This window comes from Suncus etruscus, chromosome 16 (genome assembly GCF_024139225.1).
Source record: "Suncus etruscus isolate mSunEtr1 chromosome 16, mSunEtr1.pri.cur, whole genome shotgun sequence".
Taxonomy (NCBI): Eukaryota; Metazoa; Chordata; class Mammalia; order Eulipotyphla; family Soricidae; genus Suncus; species Suncus etruscus.
In genome coordinates this window covers 36089520-36114599 of record NC_064863.1, presented here as the reverse complement: position 1 = coordinate 36114599, position 25080 = coordinate 36089520, and the positions used below count along the sequence as shown (strand labels likewise).

At 39.4% G+C, this 25080-nt stretch overlaps 1 protein-coding gene across 1 annotated transcript in view; it reads right to left on the bottom strand.

The window, feature by feature from the left end:
* Positions 1 to 2844: 2844 nt before the first annotated feature.
* SLC30A9 (solute carrier family 30 member 9) overlaps positions 2845 to 25080 on the bottom strand; it is a 56313-nt gene continuing 34077 nt past the window's right edge. Inside the window, exons 15-18 of the mRNA XM_049789825.1 lie at positions 20607 to 20772; positions 14473 to 14602; positions 12160 to 12273; positions 2845 to 3052 (exon numbers count right to left, since the gene is read on the bottom strand). Coding sequence (XP_049645782.1) covers positions 3008 to 3052; positions 12160 to 12273; positions 14473 to 14602; positions 20607 to 20772 — 455 coding nt within the window. The 3' untranslated portion in view covers positions 2845 to 3007. The remainder of the gene's footprint in view (positions 3053 to 12159; positions 12274 to 14472; positions 14603 to 20606; positions 20773 to 25080) is intronic.

The following is a 25080-nucleotide window of genomic DNA, read 5'->3' as shown; positions in this document are numbered from 1 at the left end:
TGGATACCCTGACACAGTTCAATAAAAACAAGTTCATCTCCCACTGCCGTGGTTCTGGAAAACTGCCATGGGACTGAGTGGGGTCCATTCTCAGAAATAAGTCTCCTTCCTACTTCTATTTTAAAAAGTGGGAAGCCTTGGCCGCCCTCTTATCTGCCCATTACTTTGTTTGTTTGTTTTGGGACTACACCCAGTGATGGTCAGTCGGTGGTAACTCAAGAATTATTGGCTGTGCTAGGGGACCATCAGAGATGCTGGAGATCCAACTTAGGTTGGCCTCGTGCAAGGGAAGCACACTACCCTCTGTACTAGCACTCTGGGCCCCACCCACCCATTACTTTTCAGAAACTTTTTTCATTCAAAATACTTAAATATGCAAAAATTCTGCATCAGGGCAAGATAAAGACAATAACTGAGGAAGGAGTAAGTGACAAGAATCCTGAAGAATTCATTGTTTTTGTTTTTTTTAAAAAGCAGGCAGGGGGAAGCTGGTTTTGCATGTTGTGAGGAGATCCTAGGTGAATCTAGGTTGGTATGGGCAGGCAGAAGAAAAAAAGAGAAAGGGGGAAAAGAAACAGAAAAAAGAGGCATCAAATCCCTGATTTTTGAAGTTCAAATTTCAGATGTTAATATAAAAAGGAGGGGCCGGCGAGATAGCATGGAGGTAAGGCGTTTGCCTTCCATGCAGAAGGACGGTGGTTCGAATCTTGGCATCCCATATGGTCCCCTGTGCCTGCCAGGGGTGATTTCTGAGCATAGAGCCAGGAGTAAACACTGAGTTCTTCGGGGTGTAACCCAAAAATCAAAATAAATAAATAAATAAATAAATAAAAATAAAAAAAGGAAAAAAAGAGGATGAACTGGGAAGGGGGCAACTCAGGATTCCACAAAACGCTTAAAGACATGCTGCTCTTCTTTATGGCAAATTGCATAAAATGTGAATAGAGCTGGAGGAAATGATAGGAACAGAGTCTTCGATTAATTTTAGGAAATAGTAATGAGCTAAATCAAGATCAAATCCTGTTTTTCTCTTAGTGAAGTAAAATAATTTGTACTAAACAATTTAAAGAGATGCGAGAGCAAAAGAGGTGTGATTTTTATCCAAGTGCAAATACTGGCTTCTTGAGAGGGAAAAAGTCTCAAAATTAGATTCTTAAGACTCAAGAAAATATCAGGAATTGGCCTCTTTTTGGAGTCTTAAAACTGAATCTACTTTTTGGAGTAACTTCTGCACATTCACTGAGATTTTTTTTTTCTAATGAGCTCATTATTCTTGCTTAGTTATGTGAAATCTTTCAGAGTAATTTTACTAAGAGAAAACAAAATATAATTTGGAACCTTCCAATATGGCAATGACATGGAATAATAAATGGCAGATGGAAATAGAAAGGAAGAGCATGAAAAGTAGTAAATAAATTATAATGCAGGGGAGGGAGGCTGACTTGTCTTATTTTTTTAAATTAGGGATGAAGAACCTGAAACCATAAAAACAATTTGTATCTAAGTAACAATTTTATATCTTAAAAAGTAAAACTGGAATGTTATTTCAATAGTTTGTACAGCATGCAAAATGTTACGCAATGGCAAAATGTATACACACAAAAGCAAATTTTCCAGTCTAGTAGATGACATTTCTAGATTAAAAATCACCCTACAAACCCTTTAATCAAATTTTTATTTTGCTTGTTTCCAACATTACAATGAGCTGAATTCATCAACTACAAATTCAGTTTTCAGACCTACAGGCTCTGAGACCAAGCACTTGTTGCTCAGTCTAGGACTGACCCAGTCACCCTTCTTGAATATACCACAAAAGTAAAGTTACCTGAACAAGTTAAAGTGCGAGTGAGTGCTTCAGATGGAGATACAGCTAGCTAACGCTTTTTTACCTTCTGAGTCGTATCTTGTTTCAAGTTTATAACTGGCGATGAAGCTACTTACGTAATGTTAAAGTCATATATGATGCTAAATGCCCATGGAACAGGACAATCACATAACAGATACACCATTGACGTGAGAGTACAAAAAATCATGGCCACAAGTTTCTCACAAAAGACTTGCCTCTCTTTCTCTTAAGGCAAGAAATAGCCTGTAGTTCAGATTTAAGTAAGTAGTGACTCTGTTTAAATAAATTAAAGCCAAAATGCCATTCTGCCTGCAAAATTATTTCTAGTCCATTTTAATGAATGCTTGTCAGATGCTTACAAAAGCATTTTACTCATAGCAAATACACACTATGGGATTAAAACCAATTGTTGTTGTTTCTTTTTAAAAAATAAAAAGGAAAAAAATAAACCAACACAGAAAACCAAGTGACTCCTGGATTCTTGGAAAACACAGAGGATTATTTTCCATTATAAAAAACTGAATCAAATTGGAGGGGAAGCAAAGAGGTATAAAACTCGATAAAATGGGAAACAAGAAAGAGCGTGCTAAAATGTTTCCTTGAACTCAGTAAATGTTCTGGAATGAACATTTCTGGATAACTAGGTTAGGAGAGTTGTTGAGGGCAAAATTACAAGTTAGGTAGAAATCATTTTTCTACTTCTATAAAGGGAAGATTCTGAAATGGGCTGTTCACAATCCATAATTGAGACTTAGAATGTTCAAGATTAGCAGGCTTTGATGTAGTGAAATCTTCAATAGCAGCAAAATTAAATATCATAATCCTAGGGCTGTTTCTTTTTACCATGGTTAAGAAGGGAAACATGATTTAAGGTACAGTACAACTAATGGGCTAAAATGAGAAATTAGGAACAACTTTAACTATGTTTTCTACTGAAAAATAAAAGCACGATTTCCATATTTATTTAATTTGAAATATGTCGCTTAGAAATAAGTCACTTTAGTTCTGTGGACTGTTGAATTGACCTTTATACAAAATATTTCCTTCATCTTAAAAAAAAGGCTTCAGAACGGCACCAACTCCCTTCATGTGTGAGAACAGGCAGGCTTGCCCCTCCGTGCAAGGTGAGGCTCCTTCCAGGATGCACCAACTCCAGTAAATCTATAAAATCTCCAAATCAACGTGTCGAATTTCAGGATTTCGTTCCTGGAAAGAAAAATCACCACGTTACTCACAGAACAGAAAGATGCTGTTTCCTCTTATTCCTTCATATCACTAAAGCCGCTGACAATGTAAGTCAAACTATCTGATCATAACATATATGTAATATTCAAAAAAAGGAGAGTATCAGTGGATGTGGAAATAAAATATACTGTGAGCAGTTCCACCCTCCTGCGTTTCTCATTAATAGATAAGTTCCAGGTGATCTCACTCATATGAGGAGTCCAAAGAAACATTGGAAGAGGTTAGACCGTCCACCGTGGAAACAGATCCTGAGATATGGCAATGAAACTGGAGGAGCTCAGGTGGGTAAGGAGAAGGAACTTTGGGTACTGGTGCTCTGGTGGAGGGTACGGTGAAGCACCACTACAAGTACACAACACTTTTCAGGTTCAATCCCTGAGCATCACTGGGAGTGGTGGTAGCAGCACTAGATATGACCCAAATCCAACCTCAAAAAATAAAATTATTCTTGACATCAAAATTTTGTGTATTATGTTTAATATCTAATTTTGGTGAAGTCTAACAAAAGTTTTGTTTGTTTTTGGGCCACACCTGGTTGACACTTAGGGGTTACTCCTGGCAATGCATTCAGAAATCCCTCCTGGCTCAGGGGACCATATGGGACACTGGGAGACCAAACCAAGGTCTATCCTTGGTTAGTACATGCAAGGCAAATGCCCTACTGCTTGTGCCACCACTCCAGCTCCCATGTCTACAAAATTTTAAAGTTAAAAAATTATGGGGCCAGAGTGATAGCACAGCAATAAGTCATTTGCCTTGCACACAGTAGATCCAGGACAGACCTGGTTTGATCCCTGGTGTCCCATATGGTTTCCCTAGCCATGAGCAATTTCTGAACACATAGCCAGAAGTAACCTGTGAGTGTCATCAGGTGTGGCCCCCCCCAAAAAAATACAAAAAATTTTATTTTCAACACATTAGTAAAATAAAAGTGTAGAGGATATAAATTCAAATTGCAATTCCCTCAATTAAGCAGTGAAAAATAATTTTTCCTAGGTTACCACAGCATGACAAACTGATTTGAAAATAAAACTTGAGTTAGAGCTACTTTAGCCCCATTTTCTTATTCTTATTTCTTGTGACAATCCAGCAACTCTACAACATGCTCAAGCCTCTACTTACTACAAGATCTACAAGGAATATGAATCGTATCTAAGCAATCAACCTTTACTTATTGGTTTTGGGTGATGTTACTTTTGGAGTGTTCAGTATCTGTTATTTACCATTATTATATTTGGGCCACACCTGGCTGTGTTCAGAGTTCAGTCCTGGCTCTCTTCACTCAGAGATCACTACTGGCTCTATATTTGTGCTCAGGAACCATTCCTGGAAATGCACAGGGGACCATGTGCCTCTGAGGACAAACCTGAGTCAACCATGTGCACGGCAAACACCTTACCCACTGTACTTACTATCTGCCCCAAGAATGCTCAGTATCTTTAATGAAGAAATGATGGCCTGTGACTTGGCTCCTTTGTTAAAAACCTCCCCAAGGATCTAGGCAAGGAAGAGGAACTTTCTGTCCTTGGCCCTCTCCTCCTGGAGCCCCTTACTAATCTTGCAACTTCTTTTTTGCTTATTTGTTTTGAGGCCAGATCTAATGGAACTCAAGTGTGCTCAGGGGACCATGAGGGATGCTGGAATCCTGAGTGGGCCACATGCAAGGCAAGCACTCTACCACCTTTTGTACTACCACTCCAGCCTTGCATTTGGGACTTCCTAACAATTCCAAGAAAGGTTCTTAGAGGAAGACCTATGTTGGGTGCCCAAGAGTGAATTCAAATATTTCATGATAATGGCCCAGAGAGTTTATTTTTAGGGGAGGTCCTAAGAGTTTCTTCAGGATGAACCAGGTGTTGAAACTCAGAAGATGGGCCTTTTGATCAGAAAATGGGCAGAGGTGGTCAAGAAACACAAGGTCCAAGAGAATTGCATATGTCATTTAGTGCTCAGAGGAAGAGAAGGTTCATGGCAAGGTTAGGTAGACAATAAAAATGGGAATGTGTAAAAGGCAGAGCAGTACTCCAGAGAGTGCAAAACCAGGACTGGATTCTCTGAAATACCTACTTGCAGTCTAGTCTACATGTCAAACTTCATTTTAGTAAAGAAGGATGTTAAAATAAATTTAGGCAAGTCACTGAAATTTTCACAGTTGCAAATAGTCTTAAGGCAAGCACTATGCTTTTAAAGTAGAGGCACTGATGTTACGTAAGACTATTCCAAAAGCCAGAGAGATAATACAGTGGGTAGGGCACTTCTCTTGCACATAGCTGTCCTGGGTTTGATCCCCAGCATCCCATACTGTCCCCAGAGCACCACCAAGAGCTAGGATAATCTCTGAGCTTTGCTGGATATGGTTAAAAAACAAAACAAAGACTGACCTGACCCTGAGAGGCTCAGCTATCAGAGAGCCTTGTATACACATACCATTCATGTGTTAGAACACTACAGCTAGGATGGAAGGTGGAAAACAGGTTTAGAATGGGAAAAAAAAATCCCTTTGCTAAAAGAGGAATTAAGGAGTAAACTCTAGGCAATAAATCACTCCAGGAGTTGAGTGGGTCCAAGCGGGCAGCATATTATTCCCAAAGACCAATGGATCTGAGAAAGATGTGGGAAGTAAATTTCTCCAGAGATCAGATGAGGGACAACGGGGCCAGATAAGGTTGCCAAAAATAGGATGAGGGGTTGTCAACAACAGGATCTGGGGGGCTGAAAATAACTTTGGAAAAATATTTGTCACTAGGGGAAATATCTTTATCAGAATATACCTATCATCTAATGTATTAATCACTGCACATTATTTATAATCCCTTTTCCAATGAGGTTTGGGACTTGGCTTTTGTGCTGTGAGCCAGATTGAGTGCATATGTGTAAACAAAATCTCTCTCTTCTCTGTGTTAGCTGTTTTGTGGCCAGATTTTTGCATCATAGCAATTGTCACAGTCCACATCTCAAGAGTACTTGTGTTAAGTACTGTGCTAAGTGTGGGACTTCAAGGCCACACTCTCTGAAAATATTCCCAGTAACACAAAGATTCCATTTTATGGAAGGGAAAACAAAAACAAACAAAAAAAGCTGGAAGAAACGAACTGACCATTCAATGACTTTAGTCAAATGACATAGTGACTGTCTGACAGTCCCACAAGTGACAGAGTCAGGATATATTTTGTATTTGACTCTCACACAACACACACACACAATTACAATACAATACACTAAACACGCATGCACACAGACATGCACATACTATAATGCACGAAATAATAACCTGGTAATAAAAAGGTAAGAACGATGGCTTCTGGGCCTGATTCTTTCACACACATATATCACACACACATTCTCCTCTTCTCCTTCCTCCTCTTCTCTTCTTCTTCTCTCTCTCTCTTTCCTCTTCTCTCTCTCTCCCCCTCTCCCTCCCCCTCTCCTTCTCCCTCTCCTTTCCCCCTACCTCTCTCCTCCCCCGCCTCCCTCCCTTCCTCTAACACACTCACACACATTCTCTCTTTCCCTCCCAAATAATAATCCTGGGAATAAAAATGTAAGAAGAATGATTTCTCTGAGACCTACAGCCTAAGTCAAATTTGAATGTGGGGAGGGCTACTAGATGTGACGAGGTTCTAGTGAGAAGACAGCATGAGCAAAGTCAGAGTATAGACAGCATATGCAGACAGGATATACAGTTAGAAAGATGCTGCAGAAAGGGCAGGCTGTGCCAGGAGTGATTTCTGAGTGCAGAGCCAGGAGTAAACCCCTGAGTGCTGCCAGGTGTAGCCCAAAAACCAAAGGAAAAAAAAAGGGCAGGCTGAGTAATGCAGCTGGAGAAGCAGGCAGAAGACAGAATGTGAAAAGAAAAGATGTATAGACTAACTTTTAGGGATTTCAATTCAAAAAAAAAATTAATTTCCAAGATAATTATTTCCTCCCAAGCACAAAAACCTTCATGGAAGAATAGAGAAGGGTCTATCTGTGGGCTGAAATACAGCAATAGAACACACAAGAATTTAACAGTTCAAAGAACTTAAAATAAGAGCAAAATGTTGGGGCCGGAGAGATAGCATGGAGGTAGGGCATTTGCATTGCATGCAGAAGGATGGTAGTTCGATCCCGGCATCTCAAATGGTCCCCAGAGCCAGCCAGGAGCAATTTCTGAACGTAGAGCCAGGGTAACCCCTGAGCACTGCTGAGTGTGACCCAAAAACAAAAATCAAAAAAACAAAAAAAGAGCAAAATGTAGTTCGCATTTCTAATATGGAACTTTTATTTATTTTGGTTTGGGGCCACACCCAATGGTATTCAGGGCTTACATTTGGCTCAGGAATCACTCTGGGCAGGGAGAGGGAAACCACAAGATTCTGGGGAACCAAACTTGGGTCTGGCATGAGCAAGACAAGCACCCTATTAGTTGTATATCATTCTGGCCCTAAAAGGAACTTTTTTTTTTGGGGGGGGGGGGTTTCGGACCACACCCATTTGATGCTCAGGGGTTACTCCTGGCTAAGCGCTCAGAAATTGCCCCTGGCTTGGGGTTACCATATGGGACACCAGGATCAAACCGCGGTCCTTCCTTGGCTAACGCTTGCAAGGCAGACACCTTACCTCTAGCGCCACCTCACCACCCCTACCCTTTTTGGTGTTTGGGTCACACCCAGCAGCACTCAGGGGTTCCTCCTGGCTCTATGCTCAGAAATCGCCCCGGCAGGCACAGGGGTCTTTGGGGGGGGGGTGGGAAGGGACACCATATGTGATGCCGGGATTCGAACCACTGTCCTTCTGCTTAGAAGGCAGACGCCTTACCTCTAGGCTATCTCTCTGGCAAAGGAACTTTATATTATTAAAATCTTGGGGATGGTGCCGGAGAGATGGCACAGTAATAAGGTATTTGCCTTGCATGTGGCTAACCCAGGAGAAACCCAGTTCGATTCCTGGCACCCATATAGTCCCCAGCCAGCCAGGAGTGATTTCTGAGTGCAGAGTCAAGAGTGACCCCTGAGCACTGCTGGGTGTGGCCCAAAAACCAATCAATCAATTAATCAATCATAAATACAGTTTAAAAATAAATAAAACCTTGGAGCTGGAGAGATGGTACAATAGGTAGGGTGCTTGCCTCACCTGCAGCTAACCTGGATTTGATCCTTGGCATCTTGTATGTCCACCACATACTACCAAGAATAATTCCTCTGAAGATCACCAAGTGTGGTCCAAATTCCAATAAAACAAAAATCTTTACACAGAACTGGGCAAGTTATAGACTTGAAGCCAAATATATCACCCACTCTAATATTCAGATCAAAGGTATTAGTCAATGCAGACAAGTTAATGTAACTAACAGTATTAGTACAGATTTTTCTCAATTTGAGTTTCCACAATAATTCAATAAATACTAAAATTTAAAATTAGGACAACTATGTTTACATATTCAGAAGGAGGATATATGCCAGTTTACCAAGTCATATTTTTCAAAAGAAAATCATCTCATTTTTATGCAAGGAAGAAAAATCACATTTACATATTCTCATATCCTTTGGGTTTGGTTCCTTAATTGTAAAGAACTTTCACCTAACTTATGATCAATTCAGCCTTATTATCTTAGCCAATATATTCTGACCTGAAAGTGTAGGTCAAACCTGACGTACTGATTTGAAGGAATCATATAATTCACAAACGCTATAAGATAGTTCAATCCAGTTTCTAATTATAACACAAAGTTAGTCAAATAAAAGCAGAAAGATTCATCTCAGTGGAACAAGAGTAAATATTGAGAATGGCCAATTTGTTATTTACTCTGACACCTGGCTTCTGAGTTACTATTTCTACTCAAGTATGAAACTAAAACAAAAGTTTAAAAGCGCAGTATTTATTTTGCCAGGAACATTAAAGGCAGGATGAACAGAGTATATTCAAGTCTCACGTGATCCAGTGCATAAATAATCATGTCACATTTAATTTAGGTCTCAGAAGTCACTGGTATCTTAAGACCTGGGGAACTCCAAGGTCAAAACTACTTTCATAATAGCACTATGATATTCTTTGCCTTTTGAACTATGCTGACATTTTCTCTGATATTGCAGAGAGCAATGGTGGATAAAACTACTAGAATCTTTGCACAACTCAAGGAAAATGGCCAAAGAATAAAAAAAGAAAAGGGACAATTCACATAGTTATGTTCCTTTGATACACTTAAAAAAAATCTAGTTCCTCTTACACAAAGTAGAAAAGGTACTGATTTATTAGACCTCAACCTAGGCACTTTGCAAACCATTTTGTGACAAACTGGGATGTATAAAGCCTCCTGGCTTCCTACTGAATTCAGAAGCTGCTACAAGGACAAGCACCTTTTGTGATTTGAGTTATGAGCTGCAATAAGATGCTTTTCTATCTGAACACCACTTTTACTTAAAAGAACAGCAAACTATGAAATTCAAGTTGGTTATTTGGCAGGTGTTAGCTTTAAAATGAAACAAAAAATCTGCTACTTCAAGAAAAAGCAGCACTGGAGGCGGAGTGGAAGCACAGCAGGTAGGGTGTTTGCCTTTCACAAGGCTGACCTGGAAGCAACCCAGGTTCAATCCCCAGCATTACATATAGCTCTCCCCCACCCCCGCCCCCACCCCAGCATGCCAGGGGTGGTTTCTGAGCGCGGAAGCCAGGAATAACCCCTGAGCACCACTTGGTGTGGCCCCAAAACAAAAAAAAATAAGAAAAAGAAAAATAGCTGTTGGAGATAGTAAAATGCATGTTTTCAAGTGAAAAGAAAGGATATTGGAAAGTTCATTGACAAAGCCTTAAGGTTTCTCAATACTGAGAAGCATGTCAACATTTGATCAGTCTTAATCAATTCAGATTTTTCATTCCGCCAACAATTATTTCCCAAATGACAAACTGATAATGCTGTAGAATTATGTAAAGGATCCTTTTAGATCAAGGAGACAGCTAGTGGCATACAGGGATGGAGGGAGCAAGGACCACCCTGTGAGCCACCAGGGCCACACTCTGCAGTGCTCAAGAAGTCATGCAGTGCAGATGTCAGTGCAGCAAAATCAGGACCTTACACATGGTAGGCTTGTGCTCTACCACTTGAGCCATCTTCCTGGCACAGATTGTATGGCAGATGGACTTGGACATGCCCCTTGACTACCCCCACTTGGTAGCTGGACTTAAGACACGCTCCATGGATACCCCACTGTAATGACTGTTAAACCTGGACACATCCCTGGACATGCCCCCTTTTCAAGCCGGATATGAAAAGAAAAACTTGGGACTGTTGTGTGTGTGTGTAGGGAGGGGCCCAGAATAGTGACCAGCACCTGCTGGTCTGTGGGGAGCCAGAGATAACGCATTGGAGAAATACTGCCTGCTTTGTATCCATTCCATTTTATTTCTTCTTTGAACCCAGGCCTGCTCGAGGTGGCCAGTGAATTTCCATTTAACTCTCTCTCCCACTCTCTCAAAACCCCATGTGGTGGTGGCAGGCCTCACCAGGAAGAATAAAAAGTGTATTTAGTTTCTTCTCTCTCCTTCAGTCCCAGCAGGCAGGCTGTAGCCACACTCTGGCATCCCAGGGTTGACCTCCCAACAGCCAGGCCCCTGTGGGTCCTGCAGCCCTGGCAGCTTTGGGCTGCAGAAGATCAACAGATTTTAATATGGGTATTCAGTAAAGAACCAATTGTCTGCCTGATAATCATTTATTTGGCCACAAAGCATCTGCTCTACTTCCAGAAAGAAGATATGAGCCTTTTCCAAAACCCAGAGAGCAGGAGACAAAAGGCCAGACACTCAGGCAAAAAAATGTAGACTTACAAAAAGAGATCTCTGGATACTAAAGGTTTGTCTGAGCTTCCTTGTTTGAAAACGCTCCATACAAATTGCCCCATGCTGCTGTGAGGAAAATAAAACTCCATGAGTCCATGGGGAAAGGACAATCAATCACTTGGTCTGAACTCTGCCCAGGATCCTCTGGCTTATTGGTATTCATTTGCATCCTTTTTTAATTTTTTAATTTTTTTAATTTTTACTAAAAATATCTAGATTCATAAAAATATTTAATTAATGCTAAATTATAGGTCACAGGAGCTGGAGCAATAGCACAGCGGATAGGGTGGTTGCCTTGCATATGACTAAATCCAGTTCAATCCCCTGACATCCCATATGATTCCCCTGAGCCTGCCAGGAGGAATTTCTGAGCTCAGAGTTAGGAGTAAATCCTGAACACCACAAGATGTGTGTGTGTGTGTGTGTGTGTGTGTGTGTGTGTGTGTGTGTGTGTGTGTGTGTGTGTGTGTGTGTGTGTGTGTGTGTGTGTATTTCACAGGCTTTATCAGATTTTTCAAGTTTCTTTCTCTCTCTCCTCTTTCTCTCACACCACACACACACACACACACATACACACACACACACTCAAAATGATGTGTGTGTGTGTGTGTGTATTTCACAGGCTTTATCAGATTTTTCAAGTTTCTTTCTCTCTCTCCTCTTTCTCTCACACCACACACACACACACACACACACACACACACACACACACACATACACACACACACACTCAAAATGATATACAACCCAGGTATAGTTCTCCAGGTACCCCAAGCACCCAAGGGGATAGGTGGCCCTAAATTTAAAAATAATATCATTTTAAGCCTTTGACTAGTTTAGAAACTAAATAAACAAAATAATTGTTAGAGTTACAGATTTTAATGTTCAAGTCCTAATTCCTTTTCTTATTCAGAGAAATGAGAAATAAATCCAATTATTTTCTCACCCAGACTATCAATACTATCATAAAGTAACTGAGAAACTAAGTATATATGTTCTTTAATTTGCAGTGTCTGAATGGAATAGCACTCAAAAAATTAACATAATGTTAAAAATGCATCTTATGGGACCAAAGCGACAGCACAGCAGTAGGGCATTTTTGCCTTGCACAAGGCTGACCCAAGACAGACCTGGGCTCAATCCCTGGCATCCCATATAATCCCCCAAGTCAGAGCAATTTCTGAGCACATTGCCAGGAGTAACCCCTGAGCATCATCGGGTGTGGCCCAAAAACAACAAAAGAGAATATATCTTACTTTCAGTTCTTTCTCCAGTCTATCCACTTCAGCTCCTAAGGTATCAACAATATTTTCTCCATGTTTAAGCATAAAAGTCTCTAGATCTTCAGGAGTTTTCACTTCTTGTATTTCCTACAAAGAAAAAGAAAGCAGAAAAACAAACACAAAATTTTACATTGTAGTGTTCTTTTGTTAGTCAGATATTTTTTTTAAAAAAATTATAAGGGTCAAAGCTATATATAGTACAGTAGACAGGGTGTTTGCTTTGCATGCCAACTGACCCAGGTCTGATTCCCTCATATCTCATTTGGAGTGATTCCTGAGTACAGCGAGTGCTCCAAAAACAAAATTATTTTAACAAATACCATTAAGATTAATAAAAAAATTAAACCTTTCAAGGCACAGGCAATGAAACACATATTTAAAAAAATAAAACAACAGGAGCCAAAGTGATAGTACAGTGGGTATGGCAGGTTTGATTGCCAGATTGTTTATGATCTTCCAAGCACTACCAGAAGTAATTCTTGACCATAGAAACAGGAGAAAACCCTGAGCAATGCTGGGTGTGGCTCCAAAACAAACAAACTAAAAAATTAATACACAAAAAGAAAGACACATATATAGCATTTATGGGGAAAGAATGAGTCATTGATTTAATTAGTGTAAGGACTAAAAAAAAAACATTAAATCCCTAATTCAGACCAGTTAACAAGCAGTTCTGCATGCTGTTGAACCGGGAGGGTATGGTCCCCCAACCTGCCAGGGGCGATTTCTGAGTGCAGAGCCAGGAGTGACCCCTTTGCACCGCTGGGTATGGCCCCCAAACCAATCGATCCATCAATAAAATTAAAAAAAAAATAAAAACCAATATACTATTTATATCTACCATAACATTTTATCAACATATGTTAGTAAGAATGTGAACAGAAACTTTGACAAGTGAAATTGACATGCTCTTTAGACTATAGTTTGCCAATATATAGGGAACGTGAAATGTGTATATATATATATTTATTTATTTAAATAGCCTACTATTTCACATCTAATGTACTAGCCTAAAAAATTATTACACATGCAAAAAGAAGAAACTTGCAAGAGAATGTCACCATTTCTAATAGTATAATAAACAATATGAATGTCTATCAGCTGAAGACTGGATTAAAAAGAAATACTATAGCAAGGGTCAGAGTAATAGCACAAAACTGGGTCAGATGCGTGCAAGGCAAATGCCCTACCCACTGTGCAATTGCTCCAGCCCACCATTTACATAAAATTTTAAACCTCTAAAATGTTATTTTTTGTTATGCTAAGAAAATTATGTTGACAAATATAAAAAATATGAATGAAAATGATAGGTGCTAAATTCATGCTTAGTACTTATCTGAAGGAGGAAGGAGAATAAATCTAGGTAGGAGAAAACAAGGGCCACAACTATCTCTGCAGTAATTTCTTTTAAGATCTTTTTTTGTTTGTTTTTGGGCCACTCCTGGTGATGCTCAGAGGTTACTCCTGGCTATGCTGGCTTGGGGGACCACATGGGACACCAGGGAAATCAAACTGTGGTCCGTCCTAGGCTAGTGCTGGCAAAGCAGATGCCTTACTGCTCCACACCACCACTCTGGCTCCTTCTTTTAAAATCTTAAACAAATTTATTTCAATAAGGTGTTAAGATTTGACAAAAGTCTAGTGGTAATCTCTCTGCTGCTTATTACATTAATCTCTGTAAATTTTCTTTTAAACTAATCTTTATAAAAAATAATGTGTGAGTTCCTGGGGCCAGAGTGATAACACAGCAGATAGGACATTAGACTTGCATCACTGGCATCCCAGATGGTCCCCCAAGCCTGCCAGGAGTGATTTTTTGAGCGCACAGCCAAGAGTTATGCCTAAGCGACACTGGGTGTGGACCAAACACAAAAACAAACAAGAAATAAAAGTGTGAGTTCTGGAGTCACAGGGACCTGAGTTCATAACTGACTTCAACTATGGCTTTTCAATTTTTGACATTACTAAGTCTCTGTGTGTCAATTTGCCTATAGATAAAATGAAAATATTATTTACCTCACATTGTTGAGAATAAATTAGACAATACATAAAAATAAAATGCCTGGCACAAGAAAAGCACTGTAATAATAAATTTGCTCTTCTGCGATTTCCTCCAACCCACTCTATGGTAAATAAAAGAGTGACTGTCAAATTTTGGAACCCTAACAAGTTGAAAGCTGAAGTGACTTTACACCTGTAAAAGAAAAAGTTTTATTTATTTAACAAAAAATTTTCTCATCACTGGCTATATCTTAAATAAAACAAACAATAAATATATGAACTTACTTGCAGCATTTGGTCAAAATCTTGTTTTTCCAAATATGATCTTGTAACAACTCGTCCATCAAAATCTACTTCTGCTTTAAATCTTACTTTACCTAATCCCAAATCTGTGGCTTTAACATCATGAATTGCCCTGCAATCAATAAAAGCACACAAATTTACAAATATACCCATTGAATGGTTTTTCTTCCACCAGTGATAAAAATGGATAGTATAGCTTTCAGAGGGTCACCAATAAGTGACACCTTTCTGATTGCCAACAAATGTCAATTTAAAATTTTTTGTTGAGTGCCCAAATAAGCACCAACATATTATTTTGTTACAACAGTGGTTCTTTATTTCAATAAGGTGGTAATCTTATTGAACATATGTGAGCACAGTCTATGGATTAATAAATAAACTCTAGAGGCTGGACAGATAGTACAGCAGAGAGAGCATTTACATATAACTGATCCAGATTTGATTCTCGACACCCTATATATGGTCTCCTGACACCATCAGGAGTAATACCTGAGCAGAGAACCAGGAGCAAGCACTGAGCAGGGTCAGGTGTGTCAGGACACAAAACAAAAAATCACCTCTAAAGTATTCTTCTATAAGGTTACCATTTTATATCATAAATCTTTTTCCTTTTTTTTCACCAACAGTTTCTTTATAATTCTTTATATAAGTCTGTGAAGTATTCTATTAGAACAAGGAAACAACCTACCTAACAGGACTGATGCAGGGAATAATGAAGCAACACTTACCAAAAATCTAAAATCAGTATCAACTACAGTGGGCATTTGATGAATGGCTTTCATACAGTACTATAGCAGCTTTACCTGCTTGGGAATTTCAGTTCATCAACAGACTTACCTTCCTGTCTAACATTCAAACTCAGTGGTCTCCCTACTATACCATTCGGTCCCAGAAAGGGAAGTAAATGCGCAACTATTCTTTATCCCCTTACTCCAATCTTAAGGAATCAAACTTCCCTAGAAAACTGCTGAGAAATTCTGTATTTTATTTTTTTAATTTTGGGGCCACACCTGGTGACGCTCAGGGGTTACTCCTGGCTCTGCGCTCAGAAATTGCTCCTGTTTTGGGGGACCATATGGGACACTGGGGAATCGAACCGAGGACTGTCCTATGTTAGCATGTGCAAGGCAAAATTACACCATATTTCCTTTATAGTACACAAGTGAAAACCATTCTGAATTCTGGGTATATACATAACTACTGGGAAAACAAGCCTAAACTAAACTAAACTAAACTAAACTCCCAAATAATCATAAAAGACCTGAGGCTAACTTAAGAGTAATCTTGAGCCAGTAACTAAGAGACATCCTTTTTTTGAATGGAGAGGGTGTTTGGGGCCATCACTAGGAGTAAAGTCTAATGAGATCATGTGATACAAGGGATCAAATATAGGTTGGTGGCTTACAAGCCAACACCTAACATCTGTATTACTTCTCTGCAGCCTATGAAATTCCTTATCCATGTTTCTTTTTTTTTATAAATTATCTTTATTTAAACACCGTGATTACAAATATAATTGTAGTTGTATGATTACAGTCATGTAAAGAACACCCCCCTTCATCAGTGCAGGATTCCCACCACCAATTTCCCAGATCTACCTACTCCCCACCCCCCACACACCTGTACTCAAGACAGGCTTTCTACTTCCCTCATTCATTCACATTGTTATGATAATTTCCAGTGTAGTTATTTCTCTAACTGCACTTATCACTCTTTGTGGTGAGCTTCATGTCATAGCTGCACCTACATGGGAAGATGGGGGAAATAAGGGTTGGGACTGAGGCAGTAAAATATTAGAAATGAGGTTTGTAGGGCAGTATCAAGGTCACAATACAAGATGGATGTTATGGATATATAAAATATATGCATACAGTACTATCAATAGGAAAACAAGGAGAAAAAAAAATCCGTGACTGTACCAACATAAACAAGTGCTAGAACGGCCCACCCTCCTCCCAAAGCGCATTCCCCTTAGTGTAGGGAGAGGTAAGGGGAAAGCCTGTTGGCCCCTATAGAGTCCACCTAGACCGGCGCCCAGGGAAGGCCTGAAGTCCAAGGAAGAAAAAGGGGACAGCTGGGGGCCTGCCAAGCCTCCCAGCACTTCCCAGGCTAGGGAGAAGGGCTCCAGTATGGGGCCTCCCCAAACCCCATACCTGGTATGAGCTGGTCTCCAGAATCAAAGAGGAAACCAGAAGCCAGATGTCTGCCCACCCTCCTCCCCATGCACCTCCCCCCTGGAGTACAGAGGGAGGGGGGAAGCTTGAGGACCACTAAGAGTCCACCTGAACCCACTTCTGGCCATCTGAGCTGGCACCCAGGGTCCTTATCCATATTTCTACATAGCCAGCCTACTAATCAACAATCCTGGGTATAAAATAAGAATGATATAATAGGGGGCCGGTGAGGTGGCGCTAGAGGTAAGGTGTCTGCCTTGCAAGTGCTAGCCAAGGAAGACCACAGTTTGATCCCCCGGTGTCCCATAAGGTCCCCCCAAGCCAGGGGCAATTTCTGAGTGCCTAGCTAGGAGTAATCCCTGAGCATCAAATGGGTGTAACCCGGGGGGAAAAAAAAGAATGATATAATAGTTAGAAAGTTACATGTGCCCATTTTGAAACAAAAACTACAAATTAGCAAGAGGCTGTAATTTGCTTGTTTAAAAACATAAAATTTAAATATCTGTCTCTGTTCTTAAAATATATTCAAATTCTTTATTACTTGACTAAAAATACCTAAACAGCTAATGAAAATACTCTGATGAACTTTTCCCCATGTCCTTGTCAATGTCTAAGTGCAGATCGCAAACTGACAAGTTGCTTTGGTTCTAGTTTCCAATGATCCCACCATGCAAGCCCTAGGGCAACATTCTGTCCTTGAAAGGGCACTAACCAATAGAATAGACCATCTGAAGATAGGTCATTTCCAATGTTAAAAATCAATCTTGGCTTTTAACTTGCTCACACTTAAGCCTATTGCCTTCTTAGCTTACATGTTTTGACTAAGAAAGTTGCCATTGGGGCCGGAGTGGTGGCATAGTCAGTAAAGCGTCTGCCTTACCTAGCGCTAGCCTAGGACCAACCTTGGTTCGATCCCCTGGTATCCCATATGGTCCCTCCAAGCCAGGAGCGATTTCTGAGCACATAGCCAGGAATAATTCTTGAGCGTCACTGGGTGTGCCCCCCAAAAAAGAAAGTTGCCATCATAAGAGGGGTCCAGGCACTAAATCCTGCCAAAAGTTATGTAAAAGCTGAAGAGAGCTCAGAAGGCTGAGCATACTTTGCATATAGGAGGCCAGGTTCAATCCAAGCGCTGCCAGGAGTGATCCCTGAGCAATGAGACAGGGGCAGCCCCTAAATACTACTAAATGTGGACCTTAAACAAAATGGAACAAAATGAAACAAAACACCACAATTAGAAGTACATTCTCTAGGCCGGAGAGATAGTATGGAGGTAAGGTGTTTGCCTTGTGTGCAGAAGGTCGGTGGTTCAAATCCCGGCATCCCCATATGGTCCCCGGAGCCTGTTAGGAGCGATTTCAGAGCATGGAGCCAGGAGTAACCCCTGAGCACTGCTGGGTGTGACCACAAAAAAAAAAAAAAGAAGTACATTCTCTGTTAAGATACACTGATAGTTCCAGCCATACTGTGATGTTAAAATGATATGAAATCCTGACTGTCAAAAATTCTAAAGTGGAAAGTCTAGGTAAATTGTATTAATATTTTTAACCTATAAAAAATTAAAGGCTGGGGCCAGGAAGGTGGCGCTAGAGATAAGGTGTCTGCCTTGTAAGCGCTAGCCAAGGAACGGATCGCGGTTCGATCCCCCGGCGTCCCATATGGTCCCCCCAAGCCAGGGGCAATTTCTGAGCGCTTAGCCAGGAGTAACCCCTGAGCATCAAACGGGTGTGGCTCAAAAACCAAAAAAAAAAAAATTAAAGGCAAAAATGTTGTTTCATGTCACTATATGAGGGCATAATAAACTGTCATAGAGCAAGAGATAATTAAAATACCACTTTTAAAAATGCATTAACTTTCTGGATTATTTATTTTTTCAATAACTCAATGTAAAATATTTCCAATTATTTCCATTTAGAATTCTTTGTAAAAAATAAAAGATGCAGAATTATGGGCCGGAGAGAGAGCATGGAGATAGTACATTTGCCTTGCATGCAGACAGACTGTGGTTCGAATTCCGGCATCCCATATGGTGTTCCGTTCTCTCCCCCCCCCCCCCCCCCCCGCCCCGTGCCTGCCAGGAGCGATTTCTGAGCATAGAGCCAGGAGTAACCCCTGAGCGCTGCCGGGTGTGACCAAAAAACGGAAAGAAAAAAAAAAAAAGATGCAGATTAAAAATACATATTTACCTCAAAAACATTTAAAATGAAACATTAAAAATGAAATAAAAGCAGGGGACCTGGAATAATAATACAATGGATAAGGTGCTTTCCTTGATTGCAGCTGACTAGGGTTCACGTTATGGGACCCGCACTCTAGGTCTCCTGAGCCTATCAGGAATAAATCCTAAGTGCAGAGAAACCCCTAGCACTGGCAGGTGTGGCCCAAAAACAAACAGAAAGAAATTAAAGCATACAAAATGAAAGGATTTGAAAAAGACAGCTCATATACAGTGCTATACAATAGCACTCATTCTTCTGATCTATCAATGAAATAATAACCAAGATGAGCAATATACTAAGCCATAAGACAAATGACAGTAAATTTCAAAGGACAGAAATAATACAATTTCACTGTTCCTGAACTACAGTGAAATTAAATAACTAAAGGATATTTGATAAGCTCACAAATATAAAAAATGAGATACCGGGGCCGGCGTGGTGGCACTAGAGGTAAGGGGTCTGCCTTGCCAGCGCTAGCCTAGGAGGGACCGCAGTTCGATCCCCCAGCATCCCCCAAGCTAGAAACGACTTCTGAGCGCATAGCCAGGAGTAACCCCTGAGCATCACCGGGTGTGGCCCAAAAAGCAAAAAAAAAAAAAGAAGAGATATCACACATATAATTAATGGTCAAATAAGAAGTCAAAAGTAAAAACAAGGGCCAGGGAGATAGCACAGCTGTAGATGCAGAAGGACGGTAGTTCGAATCCCGGCATCCTATATGGTCCCCCAGGCCTGCCAGGAGCGATTTCTGAGCAAAGAGCCAAGAGTAACTCCTGAGCGCTGCTGGGAGTGACCCAAAAACAAACAAACAAACAAATAAATAAAAACAAAAAATACTTTGGAATGCATAAAAATAAGGTATATCACAATTTATAGGGTGCCATAAAAGTGGTACTTAGAGGAGGGGCCAGAGCCATAGAACAGAAGGAGGTTGTTTGCCTTGCACGCAGATGCCCCAGGATGGACCTTGGTTCGATCCCCGGCATCCCATATGGTCCCCCAAGGTAAGAGCAATTTCTGAGCACACAATCAGGAGTAACCCCTGAGCATCACTGGGTGTGGCCCAAAAACCAAACCAAAACAAAAAAAGTGGTACTTAAAAGAAAATTTGTAACTTTAAGAGCTTATATTAAAAACAATAAGAAATGGAATAGATAAAAACCTGATCCAGTATCTTGCACATGGCCAACCTGGTTTCAATCTGGGATACCACATATTGTCCCCAAGCATCACCAAGAGTCCTGAATGCAGTCAGGAGTAATCCTTGACCAACACCAAAACCAACATGAACAACAAAAACAAAAAGGCAGGGCTGGAGTGACAGAAAAGCCTGTAACATTCTTGCCTTGCAAGAACTGGGATCAATCCCAGGCATTCCATTTGGTCCCCCAAGCCCATAGGAGTGATTCCTGAGTACAAAATCAGGAGTAGCCCCAGCATTGTGTGTGGTCCAAAAACAAAAAACAAACTAAAAAAAGGCAACTTACTTTGTAAACTTCTATTTCTGTTAGAGTAGCTAACTATTCTTTATTCTAAAAGTTAAAATATACAGAACTTTAAAGGAAACAGTGAGATAGCTAAGCTGCTATCTAAGGATGCATTTCTAAAAAGTAATAAAGCAGTGTTCTGAAGGTGAGGGTTCCAAAATCTCTTCTACAAGTATGTGCCAAGCAAACATGTCTTCAAAAGTTCTAGATTCTGAGCATTACTGTTATAAGCTGACCTTACTGATGGGTCGTTCTCCAGGAGCTCGGTAAGCCGCTGTACTTGATCAGGCTGGATAGATCGACCTAAGAGTGCTTCTGTATTGGTGTAGATAAGGAAGGCTGAGACTGCACCTAATAGGGTGCCTACTCCCAAAGAACCTAGGCTGTCATACAGTGGATTGCCTAAACAAAGAACAAAACAAGTTGATTATTTAGGATCTTCTAGTATTTTACTAAACTTTATTAAAAGCAAAAAACCAGAATTTATAAACTAAAGGGACTTGAAATCCTTTCCAAATTCCTTTAATAACATTTTCCTATTAACTATAGTTTAAAATGTGAATAGTATACCGCATGGTGTGGTTCATTTAAAATCTGTTTCCTACATGTGCTACTTTTCAAATTAGATGCCTCATATACATGCATGTGAATTAACAGGGTAAAGATTCCATTTTATTCAGCTTATGTCCACAGCACTTTTTCTATCCTATCCTACACTGACAAAATAATTGTGAGAATAACAGTTCATTTTTATTAACTTTGTTTTATGTCTTACGCTGACCAGGGTTTTGTGGAAGAATTAAACATTAAATTAAGCTTTTAGAGCTTGAGAGCTTTAAAGCTTTAGAGTTGGGAGGGCAAGGAGATGGCTCAAGGGGCGGGAGCAAAGGCTTTGTATACAGAATCAGCAGAACTGTTCCCAAGCACTGTTGAGAGTATCTCCAAGAAAAATAATTGATACAAGTCACTCTTACTTATTCCACTAAATATTATACATAGCTAGTACCATTCTAAATACTTTAAAAGGAAAGAAACTAATTCTGCATATAATGGTATTTAACAGTGGTTCTTAAGGGGTGATTTCTTGACGATCAGCAGTAATATTACTTCAACATTTGACAGAAGTATTTAATTCAGGGGTAAAAATTGGTTCAAAGGGTTGTAATACATGTTTTGCATGGGATCCTGCACATTATATGACTCCCCAAACAGCCCTGAGGGTGATCCCCAAAATTGCAGTTTTGGATATAGCTCAAAATATTGAAACAGAAACTCAGGAAGTAATCTAGCATTTCTCATTTTTTAAAAACTCTTCTGGGAATTTTGATTCTAGTGTTTGCTTGGGTTTATAAAACTTCTCTCCCAGAACTAGTTAATTAGAAGACTGACCTTATCCATGAATGTAAATTCACTACTTATATAAGTCATCAATAAACATATTTTACAACTTCATAATAAATTTTACATGAGGCTTTTATAATGAAGGTTTTTTATTCTAAACATAAAGTGACATTAATTTTAAATTTAAACTTAACCTTCCCCAACAAACTTTATTACTTGATAAAATAAACATTAATTTTTACTAAAAAATCAAATTAAGAGTAGTTTCATCAATAATTTAGTCAAAATATAACATTAAATATCAATCTACTTGTATACTAAAATGATCCAATTACTTATAAACATAGTCCACCAAAAGGTTTGAAATTACAGTTCAAATTACAAATTGAAATTACAGTTCAAAATCAAATACTGCTCTTTAAAATTTTTACAATCTTTATCAAAAATATGTAATAAAGAAATATATATATATATATATATATATATTTGGTTTTGGTTTTGGTTTTTTGAGTCACACCCAGCAGTGCCCAGGGATTACTCCTGGCTCTACGCTCAGAAATCGCTCCTGGCAGGCTCGAGGGACCATATGGGATGCAGAGATTCAAACCACCATCCTTCTGCATGCAAGGCAAATGCCCTACCTCCATGCCATCGCTCCGGCCCCCACAAATGAGACTGTATTAAGCTGAGAAACTTTTGCACCTCAAAGGAAATATTGACTAGGATACAAAGGCCACCCAAAGAATGGGAGAAACTATTCTTTCAATACCTATCAAATAAGGGGCTAATCTCTAAGATATGCAAGGTACTGACAGAACTTAACAAGAATAAAATATCTAATCCCATCAAAAAATGGGGAAAAGAAATGAACAAACAATTCTCAAAGAAGAAATACAAATGGTGGGCCGGAGTGGTGGTGTATGCCATAAGACATCTACCTTGTGCACGCTAGCCTAGGACAGACCGCGGTTCGATCTTCTGGTATCCCATATGGTCCCCCAAGCTAGGATCAATTTCTGAGCACATGGCCAGGAGTCAACCCTGAGCCTCACCGGGAGTGGCCCAAAAAAAACAAAACAAATACAAATGGCCAAAAGGCACATGAAAAAATGGTCCACATCACTAATCGTCAGGGAGATGCAAACAAAACATGAGGTACGTGCCACAGAGACTGACACATATCACAAAGAACAAGAACAATCAGTATTGGCAGGGATGTGGGGAGAAAAGAACTCTCATTCACTGCTGGTGAGAATGTTGTCTGGTCCAACCTTTATGGAAAACAATATGGAGATTCATCAAAAAACTAGAAATTGAATATGATCCAACTATACCACTTCTAGGAACACAAAAAACACAACACAAAAAGAACTTCTTCACACCTATTTTCATTGCAGTGCTATTTACAATAGCCAGACTCTGGAATCAACAGAGATGCCCAACAACAGATGAGTGGCTAAAGAAACTGTGGTACATATACACAATAGAATACTAATGCAGCTGTCAGGAAAAATGAAGACATGAAATTTGCCTACTCATGGATGGACATGGCAACTATGAGTAAAATAAGTCAGAGGGAGAGAGATAAACACAGAATGGTCTCACTCATCTGTGGGTTTTAAGAAAAATAAAGGACATTTTAATAATACCCAGAGACAATAGAGATGAGGGCTGGAAGGACCGGCCCACAATATGAAGTTTTCCACAAAGAGTGGTGAGTACAGTTAGAGAAATAACTACACTGACAACAATCATGACAATGGTAGTGAGAGAAATTGAATGCCTGTGTCAAAAACATGCAGGGGATGGAGGAGGAAGGAGATAAGGGGCATTGATGGTGGTGGGAAAGCTGTACTGGTGAAGGGGAGTGTTCTTTTTTATAAACCCAAGTGCAAACATGTTTGTAAACATGGTGCCTAAAGATATTAAAAATATATATACATATATATACATAAATAATCTCCAGAAAGCACAAGAATATTAGCTGGCTATATATTTTTAATCATGTTGTTTAAATTAATTTAAAAAAATTTAGGCTGCAGGCGAGGAAAAGTAAGAAAAAATTAATTCACGGGCAACATTCTAAAAATTCTTTAAATTTGATTTGACTATTTAATATTATAAGATAAAAGAAAGGAATCCTTTAAAATCTGCATTATTCATCAAGTCACACTTACAAACTAAGTTTCATTTATATCCAAAGAGTATCTAAAACAGTATAATTAACCTGAAAAACATTCAAAAATTTTAGAAACATCTGGGATCAAAGTAAACTTCAAAATGTTAGTCTTAAAATGTACATAGAAATGAGAAAGGTCTATTCATATTGGAGCCTATTTTAAAAACACTGCAAAATTGTGAAAGCTCATCACCTAAAATTATTTTAAATATGCCAGAAGAAGTTACATTCCAAGAAACTCCCAACTTTAGAAAATGAATCTTTTCATTATTAAATGACTTTTTAATTTATAAAAATAAGTTATTTCTCTGCATTCTCATTCACCTTTATTATAATGGCCTTTGACTGAGGTATTAAAGTATAACTGTGGCTTGACTAGCTACAAAAATAAAGGTGGTAACAACCTGAGAGTCAGGAAAAAGAAAAAGTTACTAAATTAGCACTAACATTGAAAAAACAAGCAAACAACACCTACAATATTCATTTATATCTTAAGAATTTATTAAATTTTTCTCATTTAAACCTATGAGGTCACAAGGACAAATACTATAAATATTTCCTCTTATGTGTATGGTGCCAGGGACTGACCTCAGGCACTTAACATGTGTGGCCTGTACCACATACCTAGTCACTCAAGTGTTTAGAAGGTAAAGAATTTAAAGCTCAGAGAGGTTATATTATCTAAAAGTCACACCTAGAAATGTTCAAAGCATTACAGAAATACTCTATTACATAAGCAATTGTGTCTGTGTGTAGTGGGGCAGTTGTGTGTTCAAGGACACCAAAGCTACACTCAGGATAAAACTCCAATGCTGCTTGATAGGACAAGAGAACAAATTTGGAGACTTGTGTTCTAGCCCATTATTGAGCTATTGAATTTATAAACCTCTTTATTCTAACAAACAGAAATTTCTAATTCAGGAATCACTCACCAAATGTCATACAAAACTTAAGTAGTGGAGAATTAGCATGTCCATATACTAAATTTAAAATTTAGTATATTGGGGGGCAGGGGAGTTAGTATAGAGAAGTTAGGGTACATACCAGGCTCAATCCCTACCACACATGGCCACTAAAATATCTCTGGGAAGTACTGCTGGGTGTGACTCTGAAATTAAACACCACATTGATGGTTTCTGTGGGCCCTGAGCACTGCAAACCCCAAGCATTACTTCAGCCACTGGACTGCT